The 25915-nt window shown below is 42.3% G+C and overlaps 1 protein-coding gene across 4 annotated transcripts in view; it reads right to left on the bottom strand.

Annotated features, from left to right (window-relative positions):
• Positions 1-508: 508 nt before the first annotated feature.
• Positions 509-25915, bottom strand: part of LOC100544088 (shugoshin 2-like) — a 31912-nt gene continuing 6505 nt past the window's right edge. The window contains exons 1-9 of one of the 4 annotated variants that reach the window (XM_019617071.2): positions 9397-9583; positions 8779-8919; positions 7687-7862; positions 7372-7434; positions 6748-6842; positions 5767-6032; positions 3474-5432; positions 2380-2509; positions 509-848 (exon numbers count right to left, since the gene is read on the bottom strand). In XM_019617071.2, coding sequence (XP_019472616.1) covers positions 650-848; positions 2380-2509; positions 3474-5432; positions 5767-6032; positions 6748-6842; positions 7372-7434; positions 7687-7862; positions 8779-8917 — 3027 coding nt within the window. In that variant the 5' untranslated portion in view covers positions 8918-8919; positions 9397-9583 and the 3' untranslated portion in view covers positions 509-649. Of the gene's footprint in view, positions 849-2379; positions 2510-3473; positions 5433-5766; positions 6033-6747; positions 6843-7371; positions 7435-7686; positions 7863-8778; positions 8920-9114; positions 9335-9396; positions 9584-25915 lie in introns of those variants that run through there. The other 3 variants (XM_010713522.3, XM_019617072.2, XM_019617073.2) reach the window with 3 other exon arrangements.

Raw genomic sequence — 25915 nt, 5'->3', positions numbered from 1 at the left:
TAATAGTTTAGTTCAGACTAAAATAAAAGCCAACTAACATTCTTTGTGTCTGTGTTTCCTTTATGTGATTAGGAGCAATGGTGAAATTCTTCCTCAGAAACAGAACGAGGTACCTTTCAGTGCAGTCCACTGCATCCTGGGCCAGAGAGTAGGAACATGATGTAATTCTCTCCCTTCTCAGAGCACAGTTTTAATGTGTGGTGGCTTGTGGTAATGTGTCAGCTGCCCTGTGATGGCAAGCATCAAGTAGAGCTCAAGAATTTGAATCTATCACTTCCCTTGATACTTTTTGTGAATTATGGGAACACTTCAGTAAGTACAGGTTGGCAGCTCCATGCAGGTGTAAGTATAACACTGGGCAGCTGCTCGCCTCCTTGAAGGCCCCAGCTGGAAGGCAAGCCCTTGAAAACAGAAAGGCCCCACAAAAATCAGTGGATAATCCCCTGACTGACTTGGGGAGCCTTTTATAAAATGAAGCTTGTACATTAAATACTCTGCCCAAAGAGGTCAGGGGATAGATATCACAAAGGTTTTTTTTTTAAATTATCTATATAGGAGACTTTATTTACACTTTAAAAAAAGCTGTACAGAACATTAAAGACATCCTAGTAAAAACATAGAAGCAGGAACTTACAGGCTACATGTTCAACTACTTCATCACTTCTTGCTTCTTGTCTCCCACTGATGTTAGCTTGCTTGCATTGGCACTGGGACATCCTACCGGAAGTTGTTCTTCTTTGATATTCTTGGTCAGTTCCTTGGTTTTGGGCCTTCTCTTCTTTTTGGTTTTGTAAACAGGGGAGTGGAGGAACTCTCTGTTTGTAAATGGGTCACCCCGCCTCAGTTTGCTGTGGAACCAGAAGCATTAAATTAAATCACCAGGAGATTTCTTGCATATACATTATTTCAGTCTCTAAAGTTTATGGATTTACTGAAATGCTTCCACCATAAGACGACTCAGTAGTAAAAGTTAATTCCTTATACAGTACAGCAGCAGCTGTACAAAGAGCAGTACAAAGAGTACTTTCTGACTCATTATGTAACCAATTCCTCACTAGTTCAAACAGTGATACTGAAAAACATAGTATCACTCCTAGCCAGCACAGACATTATTTTAATAAAATCAATTTAACAGAAGACATAATTTAGCAGCTAAATGTACAACACAGACTTAACTATAAAGTACAGTAGCCACTGTCCATACTGAACCAGCAGCTGCTTTGTGAAAAAAAATACAGCTAGTTGTTTTGGTATTCAAATCCACTAGAAAAAGCAGATACAGATCCAACCTGCTCATAGGGTTTGCTGGTTTCACATCAGAGGCTAGTTAAGCTACACCACACTGCCCTCTCACTGCCATCCCAACAGCACAGGGGGAGAAAACATGAGGAGGAAAAGCTCATGAGTTAAGGACAGGGGATCATTCACCAATTACAGTCACAGGCAAAAATAAACTCAGCGTAAAAGAGATCAAAGCAATTTAGTGCTACTAACAGATTAAAGCAGGAAGTACTTAGACAAAAAAGTCATCTTTCCTGTTGCTCTACCCCCCCATATCTATTTATTTACTCTGAAGAGCACTGGGGAATGGGCTGTGGTTAGTTCACCACTTTGTCTCTGCCTTCAGTCACTCCTCCTACTCCAGCACAGAGTCTCTCCTATGGGATTCTGTCCTTCCCATACTGATCCTATGTGGACTTCCCAAGGCTGCAGCTCTTCAAGAACCGCTCCAACATACCATGGAGTGTAATTTTTTAGGAACAAATTGCTCCAGCACATGTTCAACAGGCAGCTGCTCCTCTATAAGCTCCAGTTCTGGCCAAGCATTTGCTCCTGTGTGGGCTCCCTCTCTGTGGGCTGCAACCTCCTTCAAGCCACATCCACCTGCTCTGCCATGGGCTGCTGAACAGGTATCTGCTTCAGCATGGTACCCCATGGACTGCAGGAGACTACCATGGATCTCTCCACCAGCTGCAGGGGAATCTCCTCCCCCTCCTTCACTGACCTCAGTGCCTGCAAGGCCTCTACATTTTCTCAGTCATTTCTCCCAGCTCCTGTGTCCTGTATTTTATCCTCATACTAATCACTTATTAGCACAAGGGTACCACATATGCAGACTTGCTAAGAGATGTATTTGTTCAGTGAAGGAAATAACATGTTTGACAGCTTGCTAACAGAAGCCTACACACACTTATGCTAATGCAGAAGTTACACTTAACTGCATTGTGGTAAAGAGGGACTCATAGAAACACCAAGAATAGGAGGGACTGAAAGACCAACAAAACATCAGAGGATTTAGCCCTGGACAGCAAGTGTGTGAGAACAGAGCAGGAGTTCCAGCATAGGAAAAGTCATGGAATGAATAGTTTAAATCCCCACCACTTGAGACTTGGCTCTCTGTAGCAGGCTGGGTCTGGTCTTCGCCTGGATGCACGTTCTGATATTTCTTCCAAGCTGGGGACAAGAGATGGAGTCCTGGCATTGGTCAAGTCCTGTAGTGGCCTGATCTCTAAAGAGACACATTCACAGATGAGCTGATCAAAATAATTTCCAAGTATCCTTAGAAATACAGCTTCCAGATGTCTGCATCACCAGGTTTCTCTGAACTCTGCCTAAGCCTGAGTCTAATCACACCACCTCTAAACTCAGGAGACCATTTTTATTCCAAAATCCCATACTTGTTCCTCACAAATGAGTTCATTAATCAAATTAGGCTTCTCTCTGAAAAAATACAGATCTTTAATATTACAAATATCATTGGGCTCAAATGTAGTAGCCTCTTTCTGCAAAAATGGGAGTTGAAAGTTCTAGCATCAAGTTGACAGCCTGTAGAAAGCAAGCTTAAGGCAGCCAACCTAGGAGTCTTCCAGCAAGGCTTCCCATAATGCAGGACCCTGCCAGATTTACTGTGGCTTTGAAAGTGAGGTCAGCCAAGGCTGTACGAAGTACAGTTCACTTGTAGATAGAACAGGCCTGCCTGTGAACACCTACAGAAGAAAAAAAAAAAAAGTGTCCCCACACAACTCCACCCCTAAAAAGTCAGCTTAACTGCTGAACTACTGCTAGAGCCACAGAATACACCCTCCAAATCCCTTGGAAAATAAAACAATGCCCCAGTAACGCTGACCACAGGCAGAGCTAGCATCAGGTTACACCTTTCAGCTGTTTGAGATCAGTTTTCTAAATAGACAAGCACATCCCATGGACAACGAAGCTGGCAAAGAAGGGACTCACAGGACATGCTTTCAGTGTTTTCCCAAAGTTCATGCATGTAAGAGCAATCTGAAATTCTTAAAGGAATGCTAGTATACTACATACAAATGCAGTCACAGGAATGACTGGTCAGTTTAAATGGAAGGGTAAATGCATGCTGATCTTTCAAACACATAAGAGGAACAGAAATACATGCATTGTCTGCACAGCCTTTAGTATTTACCCCCAAGTACAGGTCCCCTCCGCATTCTGCCACCTACCAGGTTCCTGTGGAGGCGAACTCTGGGAACAACGTTTAAAACTTGACACAACCTTGTTTCTTTCCCCAGATGCTTCTTCTGCCCTCCTTTCTTTAAATAGCAGAGAGCTTTCTGGACAAAGAGATTTTTCTGGAGTCCCGTTGCCTTTGGTCTCTGAGTTTTTGGAAACTGGTAGATCTGTAAGCCCACAGCTGACAGGCAAGTCTGTAGAACAGATCACAGAGGAGGACTCAAGGCTCTGTGACAGGTCCAAAAGTTTATTTGTAAGTGAAATGTCAGCTATCTGCTCTTCCAGGGAGGCACCCAGCTCAGACAGCAGATTGGTAGGGCAGGAATATTTCTCAATTAGTACAGTTTGCTCAGATACAAGTTCCGCAGAACTTTCACGGAGGACACTGGCATCATCTCTCTGTTTGTCTACAGAACTGGTCTTCAGAGGAGCAGAGGTTTTCCTCTTCCTCCGAGGCTTTGGTTTGCAATTGCTTTCCTTTTCCAAAGAACCAGTGTCGACAACTTTAGTTTGCTCCTTTTCTAGAGGATTCCCTGTTTGTTTTTTATTGTTCTGAGCAGCTTCCTTCCTCTGAACTCTGGGAATTTTGCTAGCTTTGCTCCCAGGAATACACCTGGATGGCACCATTTCATCTTTTTCAAAATCTGTCTGGACACAACCCAAGTTTCCTGTAGGATCCAAAGGACAGACAAAATAAGTCCTTTTTCTACATTTATTTAGTGAATCTTTTGTGCCATCTTTAGCTATTCCTTGAACACCTATAAATGGGACAAAATTGCCTTCATTTTTCTGACCACTACAACTGCTTTCTGTGACTGTCTTCCTCCTCCTTATCTGGCTGCTTTTACATTGCTCTTCAACTTTGGCCTCAGGTACTTTTTCTATGTTGCTCGGCAAATTCTCCTCAAAGTCATTTATTCGACTAATTACTCTAGTTTTTCTATTGGTTTTCTGTCTGATACTCTTTGTGGTCACATCTGATGAGTCTTCCTGTAAAGCACATGCACTTGAAGTCCCACCCCTCAACAAAAATAAGTTTTGCAGACTGCAATCATCTGAGGGAACTTCATGACTTGAAACAGTATGAACTGGGATTTTTAACAAGCTGCTCTCCATGCTTGGGATCTCAACTATTCCATCTTTCTTAACTTGCACTAAGTCACCACTTTCAAGACTATTCAGCTGTGGTGGGTTCACCATGTACGTTCTTCTGATTCTGACATTATTAGGAGAATGCAAACTCTGCACTGCACCAGAGCCTTTGTTCTTCAAGTCCAAAGCTCCAACACAAGCCTTCTGCTCCATATCAGAAGACTCCGACCCACTAGGCCATGCTGCAACTTCTGACAAAGTAGGCTTCTTTGCATTTCGAGTATTCTCTTCACTTTGAGGTATATCAGGACCATTTTTTGCACTGGTTTTCATCATATTTGTTTTCTTTCTTCCTGCGCTTTTTTTTTTAACAGCCTTTTTCTCATCAGCTTTACAGTTAACTTTACTTTTAATCTTTACAGGAACAAACTCCATGATCGCACTGGAGCTGGAATCTACTTCAACGCTACACCCAGGTTCTTGAGCCTGTGGCTGATCACAAAAAGCTTCTTTAACTGAAAGTCTTCTATTGGGACTAAGAGTTGCTTCAGTGGGTGAAGCCAGTGAGCTGGGAGATTTTAGCTGTGGCTGCGTATTGCTTTCACTGAAACTGCTGCTATCCTTCACAGTACCACACCAGGTTGCCCGAGCTGAACTGACACGTGGGGTGATATCCACACTTGAAGACTGAGTGCTTGTTGCAAACCAAGTGGAACGTTTTCTCCTCTGTGTAACGTGCCCTTGTGAGAGACGATCACAGAACTGCTTCACCATTTCATCTTCATATGGAAGTGGACAACTTTCCCAGGCAAGTGCTGACAAATTGTTGAGATTTTGTTGGGTGGCACGCAAGGACTCTGTTCGAAAGACAAAATTCATTCTTAAGACTCAGAAATGTAGCAGGCAAAAGTCAGTCTTTTCAGTACCACTACGAAACATGCACTGCAATCCTACCACAAAACCAGAAGATAGAAAAAGCATAATTTTTGTTCCATAGACTCCACAAACTCATCATAGTAACTGAATTACTCAGCTTTGGTCAGAACAAAGGCAGCCCAAAGCAAGATCCCTTAACCAGCTCTAATATAATAACAACTTTAGAACCACAGGAACTAATAGCTACAAGCTAAGGGGAGCTATGGCACTACATACATGCCAAATCATACCAACAACCAGTAAAGATGCGCTCACCTTTGAAGAGGCATGAGTCAAGAAAAGCCTCTTGCACTTCCGTTCTTTCACTCTGGTTCTTCCCATTTTCTTTCTGGTGGAACTGAGGCTTCCCAGCCAACTGTGGTGGCAAAGCATCTTCAGAAACAGACAAAGTTTCCAGGGGCTTATCAGGAGCACATCTCTGAAGATCTAATGAAGACTTCTGTACTGCTGTGGAGCTGCCACTTTGCTGTTTCAAATCTGTTGGCTTTGAAATGGGCACCCTCAGTGGCATTGCTGCAGTGCTAGTGGGAAAGAATAACAGCAATGGAGCATGTTCCACACCTGCAACACGCTAAGGAATCCAACACAACACAGCTTTCACCTCTCAAAAGCCCCTGCGCTACAAAACATTTCAGAAATCTTCAGATGCTGAAGAACATGCACCATCTGCCCAGGATAGCTTTTTTACTTTATGTGCAAGTACAATTCACAAGGAAAGCACACCTCTATATATGCAGAAGCATGAAAAAAAAAAAATACAGAGGCAACATGAAAGTACAGCCTTCTTCCATGTAGCTATACACATGCTTAAGTATTCTTTTAGAAGAGGATCATAGGAGTACATCATTAGCAGAAACAGGATCTAACTGTTTACAACAGCTGCAATTAAATCATCACAACAGTAAATTCAAAGGACAGGGCCTTTCCTCTAAAGGATCTACCCACCTGTATTGTCAGAGACAACATGGGCTGAGAATGAAATCTTAGAGCACTCTCCAGACAAAAAGAAAAAAAACTTATCTGAAAGTGATGTGTTTCCAAAAGAGAGAAAAGGGCAAGCTCAAAAAAAGACTTGGCACTAGGACAAATAAGATGAAAAATGGCAGCAGAAGGACAGGTTAAAGGAAAATAAGTGAACAGGAATGTTTTAGGAAAGACAAGTCACAAGAAATAAAAAAAAAACAAGACACACATAAAACATAAAAATCATTTCAGCCATCTGACTTTAAGGCAAACCTCAGAAGATGACCATCTGAAATATCATCAGCCCAGCTATCTTCAGTCATGCTGTTCTTCTGGCCATTAGACAGGGACAGATGACTTGTATGATACTGGAGAGCAGATAAACAGAAAGGGAGTTTAAATTTCTTGCAGTCACCTTGCACACAGATAGTAGCAGCTCAGATCCACCCAGGTGAGTGTTAAATACTGCCAGTGACCCTTCTCCATTTAAAACTGCACAACCAGAGGTCCTGTGCTCCCACTCCATCCCCTGGAGAAGGCAGTTTATCCATCTCTCAAGAGAACATTAGCTATATTAGCCAGGGCCTATGCCTGCAACTTCCTGGTTTACTAGAAATCATTACTGTGCAAACTATACACGAAGAGTCACAGTAGAATCACATTCTGCCTCCACAGGTAGAAGGATGAACTTAAACTAGCTTAGAGAATCTGAGACTAGCAAGTGGGAAAATTACATATGAACTTCAAGTGACATTAGCACCAGGTTAAAAACGAGGATGCAGCCATAACATTTCAAGCAAGCTAAATGGCAAATGTGTTCAACACTGAATTTAGCAGGAGACAAACAGCCTCCTTTCCAGTACAACCAGCAGCATGCTCCCACTTCCCACTGCTTACCTCAGAAAGCCGAGCCATCTTAACTGATTCCACAAGATTTTCAAGTTCCTTCAAGATGTTATTCTATGTTGAGGAAACACAGAGAAACAATAAGGGTATTAAATCAAAACAACTGTTCCAATAAGAATACTGGCAACCATAAGAAAGCACAGCTCCTCTGGGTAAAGCATAGCTTAAAACAAAGATACACATGTAAATGGAGACTCATTTCAGGTGCAGAAGATATGGACAATCAGTGACAGCTCATGCACCTCTCCCAAGGCAGAGGTGCTAGTGCTGCCCACCCTCTGACAACTAGCTCCATTAATGCCATACCAGAAAGCAGAGCTTGTTTCGCAGAAAAGCATTCTGGAAGTGACACTGCTCCAACTCCATCTGCAAGATGACCTTCTCCTTGGCAAGCCGCTGTGCATTAGCTTTCTCTGCATTGAGGGCCAGTGCCAGTGCTTTATTGTTGTGCTTTAGGGAAACTTTAATAATGGAGGAGTTATCTGTAAGCAAGAGAAGCACCATACTGAATCAGCATTCAAGGTTTCATCCATGCTTTTCTCCTCCCTTGTCATACTTCCCTGTTTTCCCAGATTAGCCTTCCCTCAGGCTCAGATACCTACAACTCAACAGTCCTCTATGCAAAGACAGCAGTATAATTCATTCCTGTATGTTGGTAGGTATGGAATTCTTGAGAGCGCAGCAAGGAAGATTTTTCATGATAGCCTGAAACACTTTAGATGCAGACATCTCCATTTTCAGAGGGTCACGCTCAGCCAGTAACCTATCTTTCAATTCTTAATGAATGACAGAATGGCTTGGGAGCTGACTACAGGCAGGCATGCTTCTGATCAAGAAAATCAACTAAAGCTCTCAGTCCTCATTTCCATCCAAAAAGGAGAGACACCTATATTTCCCTCTATACCTTCAGCAAATTTCAAACCATCTTACTCACATTTACTTATCATAAAATTGGGAAACAGTAATATTTAATTTTATACACTCTTTCTCCAACATGCCACCTATAAATCTAGTTGGACTGGCTTCTACAATGGCAAGTATAAGCATTAAAACACCTCCTCCGTTTACTGCTGTTGATTGGATGCTAATACAGACCCTGAGGACTTGTGTGCCCAGAGAGACTTGTCCAGTGCCACCAGAGACACCCTCCAGCAGCCTGCAACTGCCCCAGCTGCTGCTCTGAAGGTGCCAGCTGCTCCTCCACGGGCTGCGTTCCACTTGCCAGTCACACATCCCTCAGACATTTTCAGACATCTCAGCAGGCACCTGACCCTCATTTGCAGGGGTACCAAATTCTCTGGAAGCCCAAAGGCTGGTAAGGAGTTGTTAACTATAGAAGCTCTCACTAAGAGTCTACCCTCCCACTCCCACAAACACACCGCAAGACAAAGCACTCACTGATGATCTTCGTTTTGATTTTTGATGCGAGCGAAGCATTCAACTTGGCGGTCCTCAGGACACCATTTTTCTTCTCCCGCATCCGCTCTCGTACATCGCTCAGGCCGAAGGAAGCTTCGGAGGCCTTCCGACATGCCATCGCTGGAGGGAAGGAGGGAGGGACACCGGGCAGGGTTAGCTTTACCTTCCCCGAGCCGAGCTACCGCCCCGCTCCGGACCCCGCCGGCAGGGCGATACCGCGGCACACCGCGCTGACCTCCGCGGGCCGTTACAGCCCCCCGAGCCCTCCGCCGAACCCCTCCAGGCCGGCGGCCTCCAGAGAAGACCTTCCCTCACCTCCCCCTCCCCGCGGGACGGCAGCCCTCGTCGCGCTCGAGGAAGGAAGGAGGGAGGGAGGAACGGCAGCCCTACTCGCCGTGGATGTTTGAATTCAAACAGGGCTGCAGACCGCCCGCCTCTCTCCTCGCTCCGCCCCGGCGGCGAGCAGGGCGGGCGCAGGGCAGGAGCGGCTGCGCAGAGGAAAGGGCGGAGATCCCAAAGGGTTGGGGTGCGGGTCTGCCGCTTTCCTTCCAACTCAGCTCTTCCCCAAGGAGTTCTTTTTTCCCCTCAGTAACTTACATTTCAGTCCACATTAGTGCACCTAACTCCAAACACCTTTGAGTTTATCTTCAAGAAGCTGACAGCGCATGTGCAGATGTTAAATACCATAAGGAAGCAGCGTAAAGGAAGAAAATAAAGCAAACAGTTCAAAGAACAGCTTGCAGTGGAGATGCGGGGCCAACGTGCAATACAAACGAGACTGGTAAAAATGTCCTCCGTGCTGCCACGTCTGGCTGGGAAGGCCAAATGTGAGGGAAAGCATTTCTGAGATCCTACTCCTATTGCTACTTCAGGTGGGGCTCATTAATGCATTTAGTTGGGGGGATTAACTAAGTGATTTCATCCCTTCTATCTAGTAACGAGTTGAAAACAGTTTCCATACTGGCCCAGAAAAATCAGTCCTGCAATGGTACCCATATGCAGATTTGCATATTCTGTATTTCTTGTTCAAGGAGTCGTTGGCATTGCATATGCTATAGCGTAGAGATATTTATGTTCCACGCATGATAAATTGCACAATTGGAGAGCCTAAACATGATTTTATGAAGTTCATAAAGCACACAGCGCAGCAAATTACATTAGCAGTGGACAGATCAGACTCTTTTCTAGACAGCCTTATTTAAACAGTGGCATTCTTTGCTATGTGACAATGCAGATGGCAATTATTCAGGTTTCAAGATGTGATTAGAGATATTACTGGCAGTAACAGCCAAGACAGCAACACCTTTTGCTCAAGTAGGACCTATGCTGCAAAGCAATGGAGAATGGGGCCATAACTGAGACAATTGGATGGTCACTGCTGCAGCTATTTGAACTTTTACCCAAGCATGCACTAGTAGCTTCTTTGGGTTTTTTTGTTTGCTTTTCTGTAAGAACACAAGCACAGTAGCATTACCCTCCCTGCCTTACAATGATACAAAGGCATTTTCTGCTTTTGGGGAAACACCAGAGGTCAGCTCAACAGTCTCATTTCAGGAATGTTACTTTTGTCATCACTTTTACTCTTGCCACATAATAGAAAAGGAGTTTGGCTAGTGGGACCCAAGGTCAGTCCTGGCCTGGTTATGTTCACTTCATAAAGGTTATTTTGTACACTACTCTGGGCATACCAGCAGATAAGCCTTGGATAGGTGTAACAGAAGGAAAGGCAGGTAAGTAGGATTGCATTTTTTGAAGAAGAGCAAATAGCAGCTCTGCTGGGAATGGGATTAACTATGCAAGCCCTCAGAAACCAAATCTAACTTGATTATCAGCCCCGCAGCTGGACTAAAAGGTGGAGAAGCATCAAGCTTAGTGCCTCTTTTGCCAAAGAGGGAGATAGAAATTACAAAAATGGAAAATCTAATGCTACTTAGAGAGCCCATATTCAATCCTCCAGCTATCCTCCAGGGGCTTCCTGCCTGGCTTTCCACAGCTAGAACAAAGACACAGTAGGTAAAAGAACCACGTCCGCTACCTCTTGCATCTGCCTAGGCACAAAGCTTGGTCTAAAGCTTGGGCTTTTGAAAGAGAGCAATGCATTGAAAGGAGGAAGAGAAAGTACAGCACAAGTTCTGTAAATGGCAAGTAGGTTTTTCCTGGAAGACATCAGTGTGTCCTGGTAATGCCTTTGCTTTTGTAGCTGCATTTTTCTTAGGCTGTCACAAAGTGAGACAACACTATGGTCATATCTCATAAACCCAATGCTATTGTTTAATAGGTAAGCAGCTATTGACACAAGAAATACATTCCCAAGAGGAAGGGATTGCATATTCCATTTGAATATTCAGAACTGCAGCCTGCAAACCTTTCTAATCAACAAAATCCAAAAGGCTCTTGCTGCCCCGTTAGTTGTGCTGACACACAGGCTACTGTCATTCACCCTGTGCAAGATACACACCACGTCCATTGGAAAGACAACAGTGAAAAATTAGTAGGTAGTATTGGGATTTCCTGGCTGTTAGAATTCTTCCTAGTACTGCATGTGAAAAGACAACATTAATGAAACAGCAAGTGATAAGATCCTTGTTTGCTATAAAGCTCCATGCCATACATACCGCAGATGAAACCCCAGACAGGCTCTAGGGAGGTAACAGTCTAGTTTTGCACTGCCCTATAGCACTACATCTACTGAATACTGATAGCACGTTTTATAAGCAATTGGATCCATCAGAAAGAAAAAGATTAACAGTCTCAGCCTCCCTTGTCAACAAGTCATCTATGTTTACAACTTGCCACTCAAAAGTGAAGCTTAATGCCTTAAAGAGTAAAAGGATAATTCAGTTGAGGCTGATAGCTCAACCTTAAGGTGCAGCATTAACCTTTTCTCTGTGGCATTTATTTTCCTTTTAATTTCTCTCAGCTCAGTAGCATTGTTTCTAAGCAACAAGTGAAAGCTATGGTCCTGCATGAAGCCACAGACTAATTTCCTACTCACTGGCAGAGGCAAGAAAAGAACAGCCACATCAAGAGAGAAAAGCTTTTCATAGGTAAGTCAGAGAAGCTCCAAACCCAGATCCTGACAGTTACTACAGGAGTTGATGCAGGTAGCGTGTGATTTCTTGAGTGAGGTAGTACATGATTTCTTGAGTCCATGTATGGGAGAGAGAATACAGGAGCAATACCCAGCAACACAGACAGCTTACTAGGAAAGTCATTAGTCTGTGGTTTTTGGAGCAGGAAAGTGAAGCATGTACTTTGATTTTACAGTAAATCTGTGGGCCTAGCACCAGCTGTTCTCTTTCTACATCCTGTCAGGCCAGCCCTTATCTCTTCCAGCACGGCCTCTTTTCAGTCTGTTCAGTGATCTACAGCTAACTGTATTCACACCCCATATATCAAGTTAATACCCACACAGTGGGGGAGGGCAAGCTGTGTGCCAAGGAACTCAGAACCAGCAGCAGATTAAGAGATAACATTACATGAAAAAAATATACATCACCATGATGGGAATGCAGGTAACCTGCTAGCTCAGGACCGATGCATCACCAAACTCCTTACCACCTCTTTCAGAACTGAGCACTTTCTCTTCTCTTTCTTGACTAGGTTAATTTCACAGTTTCTACTGCAATCCATACTGGAAATTGATTTTGACCAGATTTTTGTAGTGGGTCTCTAAGTGTCCAATACTCTTTATTCCTGATTCAAGTTTGACTGCTGATAGAGATGCTTGTTAGGATGCAATTGGATCATAGATCTCATTGAGACACCTGCATTACTGTGACAGCTAGAGTATCTCCAGCCATGGAAAGAAACTACCTAAAGAAAGGGATTGAAACAGTCTTGTATGATGTTACTACCTACATGCAGTTCATTCACTGCATTTGAGTTTGACTTATTTTCATTGCTAAGAACTACAATACTTAACTCAATAATAGCTGTAAGTCCTTCCTCATCTTTTGAGAAAAAACACAGACTTCCCTTGTGATGCTCTTTATTTTCTTGTATAGCTTACATGCAGTCTGCAATGAGATGTTCTGAGTGCATATGTGACAGTAGAGTCATTCCAGCCTAGAACTTGCTCTACATCAGGAAGAGTGAGCAGGGAGGTGCAGAGTTCCTCCCTTGTTTTGCAGTTTCTGTCTGTTAGGGTCTCCTAGTTCATACAGCTCTGTCTCACTCTTCGACTAAGGAGTGTTCAGCAGATATCTCCTTGGGGATCTATTACAGAATCATAGGGGTTGGAAGGGACCTCCAGAAATCAAGTCCAACCACTGCCAGGATGTCGTAGTACCAACATGCAGCCATTCTGCAAGGGAGATGAGTGTGGATCTCTCTACACACACGTCAAACATTAGCTGAACAATGATACTTGTAAAGAACCTCTTTTTAAAAACCTAAAAAATTCCAGCCGTTTCTCTGGAATTTTAGCATGTGCATTTTTCCCTGCCAAAACATGCAGCTTTTCTGGTATTCACCATTCTCTCTATTTCATAGAAGTCCCACACCCATCATTCCTAGGACTCCCTGCATGTATAGCAGCACTCTGTGATTTTTAGGTTGCTGAACTAGATCCCATGTTAGTGAGAAAACAGCCATGCTTTGTTGTGGCTAAGTGTATGGGGCTGCTGAATCACAGCCTGAACCTTTGATTGATCACCTGAGGCGAGCAATGAGTCAGCCACGGGAGCACAGATGAAGGCAATTCACCTGTGTTGCAGGAAGGGGTGGAGCCTGGCTCCATCTCTCCTAGACCCATTTAAGAGCTGACTGCCAGTGGGGAAGGATCTCTCTGGAGATCTGCTCCATCAGGAGTTCATCTTGTGAGCCCAGGATAGGGTGAGTGACTTTCTCTCATTTCTCCAATATAAATTATATTAGCCAAGCTCCTGGACACGGACACACACACACACACACACCCCATCTGTATATCCATTGATTAAACACTAAGGGGATTTCACAGAAGCTAATGTCTGTGCATAATATTTTCCAGATAAGCCAAGAACGTCTTCCTGTTCATTGTTTTTATTTCCCTCTCTTAAATATAACACAAAGCACAAAGTACTTCTGTCTTTCCAGGCTCAGTACAACTTAGCCTTCAACGTTGCTTTGCTGTCAGTAAGTGACTCGGATGCTCAGACTGTGCTGACAAAAAAGATAAGTCTTGCAAAGCTAAGATCCTGGTGTTGCAGTTGCTTACACTGGTGAGAAAGAGTATAAGGAGCAGTAAATCAGACCCAGGAATTTTTTTGCTTTTGTAATACTAACCTAATAATCTTTTGTTTAAAACACCACGTAGAAACTTGGCAGTTCACAGGTAATACATGTATCCCAATAAAACTGAAAGAGAAACTATGATATCTTCACATGCTGGAATGCTAATGGTAAGAAAACAAGAAAAAAGATTTTGCGAAGCACGGCACTTGTACAGAAGCACTTTCTGTATCCTGAATGTCTTTGTTCATAAACAGCACAGTATACAGACAGCAAAGATGCTACAAATCTGACTTATTCTTTCTAGGTAGCCAATGAGCCTCACCTAGAATAATAAATACACAATTTTAGTAGGTGGTCCTATGCCTTTGTGTAGGTTATGTATCCTGTTTCACACAAATGCAAAATGGTGAGCAAATTGTAGGACTGGATCTCAATAGATTTGAACTAGCGAAATGAAACAGCACTAGGAGTTCAGATGACAGAAATCGAAGGAAGGGGATATTAAATGGATTTCATGCATGCCCTTCAAAGACTGCTTCTGAGAGCTAAGCCCCTCCTTTTACCCATCTTCACAGAACAGCATTCCTATTGAAGATATCTTGAAGATTTATCACAGAGGTCCTCCAACAGCACACCAGCAGAGCTCTGCAGGTGAGTGATTTGCTCTTTTCTTCAGCATCTTTCTGGTAAGAGACTGAGTGATAACTTCTCGCCAGTAGTGTGGGACTACTGACTTTAGGACAGAAGCACAGAAAACCAGCTGAGAAGTCAGAAGTAGTGAATGCAAATCATCTGCACACAAACTCAACCTCCTGTACTTCTCATTACTTCTGAGAGGGCACTAACAGAATGTAATTGCAAAAAAAAAAAAGTTGAACTAGGAAAATGTCTACTGTACTTATGCCTCTAGAATTTGATCACTTGGTACTTCCCTCATTACACCACAACTGGCAGCTGAGAAGTCTAGCATCCTTCTAAAATCCATACACTCCATTTTTATTCTAATGAGTTAACTGCTGCACATTAGAACGTTTAAATAAGGTGTTTCTAGGCTTAGAGGTTTATAAAGGCTTTTCATTGGCATACCTCTTCCCATTTTAAATGCCCAGCTGACTACAAACTATGGTTTCTTACTAGCCTGCACAATAGTGTGGACCTTAACCAACACAGGTGAACAAAGTGCCACTGTAGGGCATACACAGACACATAAGAGTTTTGTTTCCAGTAGGTGGCCTTCAGGGAGATGGTTTTGCTCCTGAAATGGCAGAAGCAGAACAGCTCTGCTGTTCTGTTCCTCTGTTGAACTTCTGCTGAAAATTATCCCCAGCCTACCAGAAAAATAAACTGGATACAGCAAACAAATGTAAGTGAGCAATCAGATACCACAAAGAAAACATTCAGTGAACCCACACAGTTCCAAGACATGTAAGAAGGATGGAAAGCTGATTCACCTGCTTATGCCAGGAGTTAGGGAGAAAGAAGGCTTGCCTGCGCACAGAGCAAGTCTCTCTAACTACAAATCTTTAGTCATATGTATTTGCCCTGTAAAAAAATATTGTAGGTATTACAATCTTTAATTCATTACTCAAGTCACAAAACATTCTACATGGCCCTATTAATTAAGAAAAGAGCATTTCTGCTGGGATATATAAGTTCCCTTTTTAGTGGCATGGAGTTCATTAATGTTTTGCAAGTAACAATTAAAAATTGCTGTGGAATTATCAGACAATACATGGTCCACATGTAACTCATAGCATTTCTGGTGTACTTAAAATACTTGACATGCTTGGCTTTAATGTTAATGATGGACTGCCACCTAACATCCAGGACTCCAGCTCACAATTTCACAATTTCATCAAAACCACCTTGGCCATAACGTTTCTTCATTCAGCTTCCTCATTGCATGAACTAGAAGCACCACTAGATGCCACTCAGGGACATCTTCCCAGCCTTCTTTCTCCCTAACTCCTGGCATAAGCAGGTGAATCAGCTTTCCATCCTTCTTACATGCATATTTTTGTTGTCATACTCACCGAGGAAAAGGATCCTTTTCTCTAGGAATTTCCAATCCAGGGTGCTTTCAGAAGACACCCTTCTGAGTACACAACAAATACTGCAGAGGATATTTTACTGCACGTTCTCTGCATGCTACTCATGCTGTTTTCCCCATGGTGTTCCTTTGTCCTCCCCCATCAACTTATATTCTGCTGCTATACAAGTAGAAAGAGTATAGAAAGTTTATCTCATAGTGCTGTGCACTTGCCCAAGTCCTGTCTCTGGTGGACTCAGGGACATTTGCTTGATGGTCAGGAGGTAAAGTTAAAGTTTTCTGAAGGTGAAAATTTGGCATTGTTACTGGAATCTCCAGATCTGTTCATAGTTCATCCAAAAAAGGCTGGTTAATTTTAAGCATGGCTCATTTCCCCTCTGTGGAAGGAACTGAAATGCTTTGTTGAATTTGGAGACTAAGAGTAGTTCATCTCCCAAAGCTCTAATCAGTTTAAATTACTAAATCTGTTTTCATAAACAGTAATTATTGAAAGACAACTTACACATCTTTAAGAGTCCAAGAGTCAAAGAACTGGAATCCAGCCAGTCTCAAAATTCTGCTTCTGTGCATCTCAGATTATCTCCTGCCCACACATCCCCACCTTTCTCATCAAAACAAAGTAATGGAGACTCCTATTACTCCCCATCATTTTGAAAGCCTTGATTTAGACCTCCTTGAAGATAAATAGCTTTACTAAGATAAATAGATACTTTGGGAGCTTAAGTCATGTCCTAGTGGGATTTATGATCCAAAAGACTTCTGATTCATAAGTACAGACATCCTAGCCTCATATGTAATAACTCTAACAACTACCAGATACTTGAGTTTCCTTTTTCCCCATCCAGATGTTTTTCACAGCTGCCATGTGAACAGCTAGCAGCTGCATGCTGCCTGTCAGGATCACAGCCTCCACACTCACAGCACATAAAGAGCTATGAACTGCAGCAGTTTGGCTACTGCTTGTGCAAGCAGCTAGGTAGTCCAATCAGCCAGAGCAAAAACTACCAGCAAAACAGTTCTCATTTGTCCATCAGGTCTCTGAAGAAGTTGTCTTTTCAGTTGATCACACAAAAAGGTGCACCTATTTGGCTTGGCACAGAACTTCTGCAGACATACTAATCTGCCGTGGATTGTGTCCTAATTAGATTGTTCTCAAGTGGGGAAGCATGACAGTGCTCAATATGAGTGATCAAGCTTCACTTTATTGTTGCACACATAGGGTTTATATGGGTTTCCAATACACTTGTATTCACTTACTATTGGTGCGCAACATTGGCTGCTAAGTGGGCTGCTCAGCCTTAACCAATGCTCAGCCAGCATTCACCCCTGTGCTGCTAAGCCAGTTTACTTGTCAGCCCCCCCACACCCACAGAGCACAGCTGCAGATGTGGGCCCACTGTTTACATGCTGCCCCAAGGACATTGTGACTCCTATCTAACTCCTAGTATTTTCTCATGGCTATGCACTCTGTGCTGCTGCACCAGCTATGCTCGTACATATTCTCATGGCCGCCCTGCTCTTGCAGCCATTCCCCAACAATTTCCCCTTTTTCTTTTTGTACGAGCATAGCTTTCTGTGCACCTTTGTCAATGCCCTTCATAATACAATTGTAATTATATTAATAATACAGTCATTACAACTCAATCAAGGCCTCAATTGTCAATACTATGAGTGTGAGAAAGGAAACAAGGCAAACATAGTATCATGACAAGAAATACTGTTAACCTAAAAAGAACAAACACGTTTGGTCTGCAGCCCAACTTTCTGCAACCTGGAAATAAATCCCAGAGGGCCCCGTTCTGTGTTAATCTCTCATTGCCTTGAAAGAGATCTTCAACTTTAATGTATTCTGATATATTGATTTTGAAAGATCACTAAGATTTGTACAACAGATGCTTTTAGAGTGTTCATGGTTATACCTTTGGGCTAATAGAGAATTAATAGTCAGGCAACTTTTGCATGCCTGCTCTTGCAGCCATTCCCCAACACTAATTTATGAATTTTTGTCCTTCCAAGACCACTGGATTCAACCTTTCAAGCCCTCTCTGCATCCATTTGCCATGCTGACTACCCCTAAAGCTGCTGAGTATACCTAGAAGCAGAGTGAGAGTATTTCACCCTGAGTCCCACAGGGCCAGCAATATCACCAAGTTATAGCCTATTGAGCTCCAACAGCTTTGCACAGAAAGAGTAAACCTCAGTCTGTACCTAATATTTTGGGAGTGGAGGAGGGTACAGGTATTTCCCCACTGCATACTAGAAATAGTATTTAGCTCAGACTCCTGAAGTGCATGACAACTGCAAGAGGAGTACTTCCTTTAAGTTGAGATAAGACTGTAGGACAAGCCTTGGCTGACAATCTATTATTTGTTCTTCAGCTTGGACTAATGTTAGTACCTTTGTAAAGGTCACTTACACTGCTGGCCAGTGAAAGAGCCACCCCCTCTTCTTGGTGCTTCTCTTGCTGCAACAGAAGTGAGAGAAAATCTTGGAGCATTAGGGAATTTGGAGATGAGGGGTTCCCCTACAACCATGCATCACAACTGATTGCAGAGAATAGGTCTGTATACCACCCTTCAAGCCCAAGATGAAGGAAATCTTTTTCCCAGAGCACTGAGTACCAAAGAGCAGCAACAGATCAAAGAATCAATCCTCATTCTGCACGTAGAGCTCAAAAGGACAGCAAGCAACTGAACTGACTAGCCCCAAGGAGGCAACAGACTGATACAGTACATCAGAAGGACCTGCACAAGCCAAGCCATTTTTGCAACACCACCACTTAGTCACAACTAGACTTTACTGACCTGAGGCACTGCTCTCCCAACACTCTCTAGCTGAAGTTTCACTGTAGTGCTATTTTATATGTAGTGTCAAATCCAATTGGGACTTAGCAGCCTGTACCTTAGTATGTCACTCACAAGCTGCAGTGCCAGTAATGTTCTCAACACACATATGAACAGCACTCTTTCAACTAAGATTCCTACAAAACACACTCTCTACCATCACTTTTAGGTTAAAAGACTTGTAAATTATCAAAATATTCCATAATCAACCCAACAATGTTAGATTAGCCTATAAGTACATGAATTGGGCTTTATGTTTTATTAGTATATCATTTATCAAAGCCTATTGTTTGTTCCAACCCCATTGAGCAAGAGAGCTAAGAAAACATTTGTTCAAGCAACAGTAGGGCTGGATTTAACAGTAGAATTATGAGGGCTCTCCCATTGCCCTGTGTTCAAGATGCATCACACAGCAGGAGGGAAGTTGATCCATCATGCAGTGCTCAATTCCTGCAGTGGATTCAGCCTTAGATGCTGTGGTTCCACTTACATTTGTATTCCGCAGGGAGCTACAGAAGCAAAACAAGGAGTCCCTCCCAGAGAAGCCTAGACCAGATTTGAAAGCAAAGAATGCAAAGGAGGCAAATGCATAACAGACCCTTATTTCATGTACCTCACTTACTTGCAGGTGAACTAGCTAATGTCTTCTAGCTTGGCTTTAATAACACATTTGTTGCTTGAGGGAATTACTTGTTTTTATTTTTCCACATATTGGTAGTCATTCCTGCCATCCCACCCCTCATATCTTGTACCCAACACTCATGTTCCCTTCTCTTCCCTTTGCTTCCTCTCTTCTGTTTCTCTGACAACGTTTTGGGGCCTTACATTTTCTTGGTGAATCCCTACTGCTTCTCAATCCACCATGCTATTTTTACAGAGCCAAAGAACATGCAGCACTCCATTACATGATTTCCCTTGCCTACAGTACTGTGCAACTCCCACCCAAGATCCAGAGCAGAACAGGTATGAACATCCTTGCTTGTGACATGCCTGTTAGGATAATTATTTTCTTTAGCTGTGCTATTTAACCATCCTGCTTTCTTATTTCCCTTAAAGAATTCAGCTGTAAAAAAAAAAAAAGAGGAAACATAACTGTCACCTATTCTCCATCCGCAGGTCTGTATTGGTTTAGCTTAGTTGCATGCTATACAAACCAAGAATATTTCCTTTCCCATATAGTCACAACCTTCAATCTTGCATGAATGCCACCTTGGGATAAAAGTTGGGTCATATCATTCACCCTTACATCTCTCTCTTCCTCCAACTGGAAGTCTGGGCACACAGATTTCAGGGCTCCATGGAGCAGTAGAAGAATCCACTGCTAAGAAATGTATTTAATACTCATCACAAGGCAGAGAGACTCCATAAGAACTTTTTACATACAAAAAAGACAAAATTAAGATTCTCAGATTCCTGCTTCTAGCCAGAGGGCAGCCAGCCAGCCAAAGTAAAGTCACAAGTTATAGCTGCATTAACCCAGGACTTGGGAATGGTCCTGTACCCTAATGCAGAAGTGATCATCACTGAACAGCTTAGGTTGGAAGGGAATGCCAAAGAAAAAAGAAAACTTAGTAAATCAATTTTTTTAATTTTATTCCTGCTGATCCTCAGGAATTGAGTCTATTTATGGAAGTGCCATAAGACAGTACTGCACAAGGAAACCTAGCAATTGTTAAGCTTAATCAAAGATTACAAGGGTCTTTTAGAAGTTCTGACTTGAACCTTGCTTTCAACTCAGACCATTTTTCTTTAATTTCTTTTAAAAAAAGAAAAACAGCATATCACAAGCTTCCTTACAGAATCAGTCTAAACAGCAGTTGTACACACCATTCCCCTCTGTTCTGAACTGTTCATAGAGAAGGACCTAATCTTAACTTGGTACATGCAGAAATTACAAGTTAACTGAGAGTCTTTGTGCTGACATAGATGGGCTTCTTAACCATGCCACACCTCTCTCCACTTTCCCTTCTAACCATATGAGCCAGAATTCAAGATGAAAGAGATTTGGATGAGAAGCCTAGAAGAGGCTTCAGGTCATCAGCAATATTCCCCAACACAAGAAGCCAGTGAGTCTTTAGCCACGGATTTCAGCACCATCAGCAGTTTTGACAGGTTAACTCATCCTATAGGATATGGGATTGCTGGAACACGCTGACCAACCCCATTTAACAGCTCCTATCTCTTCACAGCAGCCTGCCCAGTCAGACTCAGTATAAGCTCATCCCTGGTGCTCAAGGCATCCATCAGCTTCTGATGAGAGTTCTCCTTGCAAACAAGTAGAGCAATAGGCAGCAACTAGTGCCAAGACTTGTGCAAAATTCATCCCAACTCAAACAGCATTAGTCTGATCCCATGATAGCCAAACCAGAGTGAAACTGTGCTTTGAAATCAGGTCATTACAAGAGGAAAGGGGGCACTGCTGCTGAGCATGTGAATAGCAGAACAAAGGCAAGGGAGTGGTTAAGATTAAACAACTAGAAACAGATTAATATCTCATGATTGATTTCTGTTCACTGACCTGGAATAAAAAACAAACAGCAAGATTCTCACAAATAGGTCATTAGTTGCATTATAGTGCTGTACTATTAGAGTACTGACATGGTCCCCAGTTTCCATCGGCAAGTGTTTCCTGCTTACTGTAGATTAGGCAGTTGGAGTTGATAGGAGTGAGCAACAGAATATAACATTAAATGTAAGACTATGCACCTTCAAGAGACAGCCAGCAGTAAAAGCTAATACTGGAGTCAAAGCAATAAGAATTTCAGTTTTACTCAATCTATTTATAATGTTGCAATAATGAATGTGGGCTCCAAAGGAGGTGTTACAGATGGAAGATGCAACATCTCTACTGCCTTTTCTTCCATAGCTAAGAATGACCAGAGGGGTTCAAAAACCACACCAGCTCCAAGCAATTTGTTTGCAACAAAGTTGAGTCAGAGGACACTAACTGCTGATTTTCACACAGACCATCACCAGATCAGTTGCTGTCCTGGCAGCAATCTGCAAGCAACGTACACTGCCAACACTAAACATATGAGGTTATATGAAACAAATATGTGGCACAGCTGCCAAAGTCAGCTGTGGCCAGACTTAATGGAGACTCACATGAACAGCCATTGTTCAAAGAACTCTATAGTGCAATCTGTGCAGCAATTAACATAAATGATGTAAGGCTTGATGTAAGGCACACAAGGGATTACATTTAGAAATAATCAGGTGCAACTGAACTCGTGACAACTTTGCATGAGATTTCTATATTGCATTTTGCATGTACACACTGCCCATTACCAGTTCTGCTGAGTCCAAGTCAGTGACCCATCCAGACAAAGAGTTAAAATAACTTAAAGACCTATTATTTACAGTAATAGTAACTGTCTATCAATACCAGTGCAGTCAAGCAAACATCATAAAGCTGTGAGCAAAGGAAATTCAACAAGATAAAGGTGAAATGTCTGAGCAACTCAGAAAGCTTGGAAGAATAGGGCTGAATATACTGCCGAGGCCAGGAGACTATCTAGGCTGTTTGGAAGTGGTGAGTGCACATTAGCCAGTCATTTGATAAGGATACAGTTAAAAACAAAAGCAATGAAATGATTTGTAATGGAAGGATATTAGGTTTCACTCAGAGCTAGTCAGATGCTCACAATCCCACAATGTCACTGGTGAACTCCAGAGATTCAGGTCCAAACTTTGGTATTCCAGGGTTCAAAACTGGATCCTTAACAAGAACAGAGGGGAGACAGTATTACACTACACAGACAATAAGAACACTCCTCCAGCTCCCTTCCCCAAAAGACATTTGTCTTTTTCTTTCTCACAACAGCACAGAAAGCACTTTTTTGGCTTGAAACTTGTAAAGAAAACTCCCAAGTTTTCCACTGCTGTCTCTACATCCACAAACATTCATTTCATTGGAGGCAGAAAACACACAGTTGCAAACAGAATGCTTTTAGATAAATTGGATTTACAAAGGTGCATGCCATGTTAACTGATGGATCAAGATGACAAGGTCTCTACACACTTGGATGGGTTTCCCAAACACAGAAGATGAAAGCTCATTTTTGGAGTGCAATAGTTCCTTGTAATCTGAAGTCCCACTTGCTGGTGCTATAAAGTATTCATATAACCAGCTTAGCATATTCTGGACGTGGTCTGTTTAAGAGTCTAAAGTGATAGAATAAAGCAAGTCAAGATTTGATCTAGACTTGTATTAAACAAGAAAAAGTGTCAGAGGAAAAGTTCTGAGTGGAAGGAATAAAGTTTCCCCATAGCATACTAGCTATGCTTCAGCAATTTAACAACACTAACAACTTCCCAGTTCCAGACAGAGAGCAACTTGAGTTTATCACAGCTTGCTTCTCTTAAATTTTTAAAGCAAAACTTGCACAGAGTAAAAGCTATGATTCAACTGACCCAAGCTGAAATACGCTATCAGCAAATAATTCAGAGACTGACAAATACCTACTACAGCCATTTGAATTGCTCCCATATTTAACAAATCTTTTTAGCCTTCAAGGATGCAGCAGGTAATTACACATCAGGAAGAGACTGAAACATTTTTCATCATTATTTCCTCCTAACATGTGGCAGTGTTAAAACCTGTACACAATAAAAGATTAGAAGGCAAAAGCTAACATCACGTGAGATGGAGAGGTGATAACTTACTGAAATGGAGGCAAAGTTCATCTCCTGCTCTCACAAAAGAAAAAGGATTGAACCATCAAACAGACTTAAGCAGTATGTAATCACAGAGTAGGGAAAGAGGAACAACAGACCTATACCAGAAGTTGTTCAGGTCCTCCGAGCTTGACAGCTTTTAGGAAAAGGAGGTACTATAATGGGAAACAAATGAAAAAAAAAAAAATCAATCTGCTGTGCTACCACCAGTACAGCAATGCTCACCACTCCAATCCCATCTGTACTCAGATTCCTCTAGGAATTGTTTTTCCAGCTCCTTAAATCACACCATCTTTACACAGCATCTTTCTGCAAACCTGACTTCAGAAGCTATGTAGATGCTTGCCGATGTCAATCGCCCTGCTCTATCAACTTCTGAGCTGCACTGATCTGCTCCTGCAGGAGGTTCAGCCAAACCTGCCAGGCTATTCATCACACAGAAGGAATTAAATAAGCATACCAAAGTGGATTAGAAACAGGACAACAACATCCTGTTGTGCTGGGAAAAGTCTATCACAACACTAATTATCATTCAGGTAATTGCGTATGCCTATTAATCATCACTGAGTTCTGTGCCAGCAGGTGCTCTGTGAAAACCAGTGAGAACCATCACAAAACAAAACACAGTTAGGGGATCTCACATCTTGTGGACATACCAGCTCTCATTTGGGTAGCCAGGTCTAAGTATTTTTTCCCTTAGTGACTTCCAGGCATAGTTACAAAAATGTTCTTGAAGTGCTTGAGACTTGGAAAGAGAAAGTGGTACGAGAGTACTATTAGGACACTACAACTTCATCTGCTACACTTTTAAATAATTTTATCTGGGCTTGAAGTTTTGGGCTTTTACTTGTATTGCCTAAACATTCAGTTAGTGGAGACTTTGAAAAAAAATAAAGCAACTCCAAAAGCAGTGAGAGATAGTAAGTTGAAGCATGAATTATAAGCAGTCTATGTCAAAGACCCATTTCCCCATTTTTTGTGCTCACATATGACCCATTACTAACTGCCTGTTAGTGAGCCTTACCAATTTTCCCCAGGCATCAGTGAGGAAGAAAATATCTTCTTTTTGTACGCAGGACACTATCCCTGTCCTCCTGCCTGTCTTCCTTTAGAGCACAAAGCAGGTTGATCAGCTGCTGCAATTACCTGCTGCCTATTCTTCCAGAGAGAAATAGAGGATGAACAGTTCAGTTCGCAAGGCAGAGAAGAGAAAAAGCACATTTCTTCTTGCTCACAAATGCTGAACACTGTGCATTTATAGGAATCACAAAAGTAATAGGTGTGCTAGCATACATGGCTTACTATACTAAACCAGGTTTGCAAAATAATAGTCCAAACAGTATCTACTTAACTGCTTAGAGCAGAGAACTAAAATGTTTTCTTTGCTTTCACCACAACTAAAATAAACAAAAAACAGACTGGCTCCCCAGATGGCAATTAACACATGTCATGGGCTCCAACAAAGTGTCTAATTCCATTAGTGCAACCAAGAACTATGGCTAAGCAGTGATGTGTAGATTAAACACTGGCATCCCTTTTGGCAAAGACAGGAATTAACAGAGACACATTATTCAGTGATCACCGGGATAACATATCTGGATTTTTGACTGCTCTGTTTTAATGTTTGTGGGCAAATAAAACTCCTCAGAATTCTCCACCTGCTACAGAACACGTAGCACTTCTAGAAAACTAGGGAGGACTAAGATCTTTCTTACTTCTGTTTGCAAATGCTCAGAGAACCCCAAAGCAGACATTAACTAAAGAAAAAGGGTGCTAGAGAGTAGCACAGTGAAGTCACAGAAACTACCCAAGTTTTTCTGGCAAGTCTTCCAGGTTCTTGTGAGCTTATTTTACAATGATAGAAAACACTACAATTGCTCAACTTCAGAGCGTTTTCTCTACATGAAGACTCACTGCTCTTTGTAAACCATTCCTACATACAAGTCCTTCTGCACTGCAAAAGCAATCAGTCTCAAAAGCAGCTGTTAAAACATACTAGTGGTAGCAGAAGTGATAACCACACCCCTCAGATCATGGACAATGCTGAACTGACAAGATGTTTTGGCTCCAGAGTTTGAGATGAACCCCTCCTACAGCACACAGCTCTTCTGCAACACAGGATCCCAGGGGGAGAAAGTCCACAGGGAGTCAGGAACTACTTGGATGAACACTTTGAAGTCCACACAGTACTGTCTGAAAACTAAACCGATGTGCAGATTGTTGGAGAATCTTACTATTCCAATCAAAGCCCAGAAGGAACATAATTCTGAGCATTTTGGGGATCAGATCAGACTGAAAACTTAATGTTTGTCTTAATTTTTCTTTTTTTTTT

The sequence above is a fragment of the Meleagris gallopavo genome, chromosome 7 (genome assembly GCF_000146605.3).
Source record: "Meleagris gallopavo isolate NT-WF06-2002-E0010 breed Aviagen turkey brand Nicholas breeding stock chromosome 7, Turkey_5.1, whole genome shotgun sequence".
In the NCBI taxonomy this organism is placed as follows: domain Eukaryota; kingdom Metazoa; phylum Chordata; class Aves; order Galliformes; family Phasianidae; genus Meleagris; species Meleagris gallopavo.
This window is presented reverse-complemented; position numbering and strand designations above follow the sequence as displayed.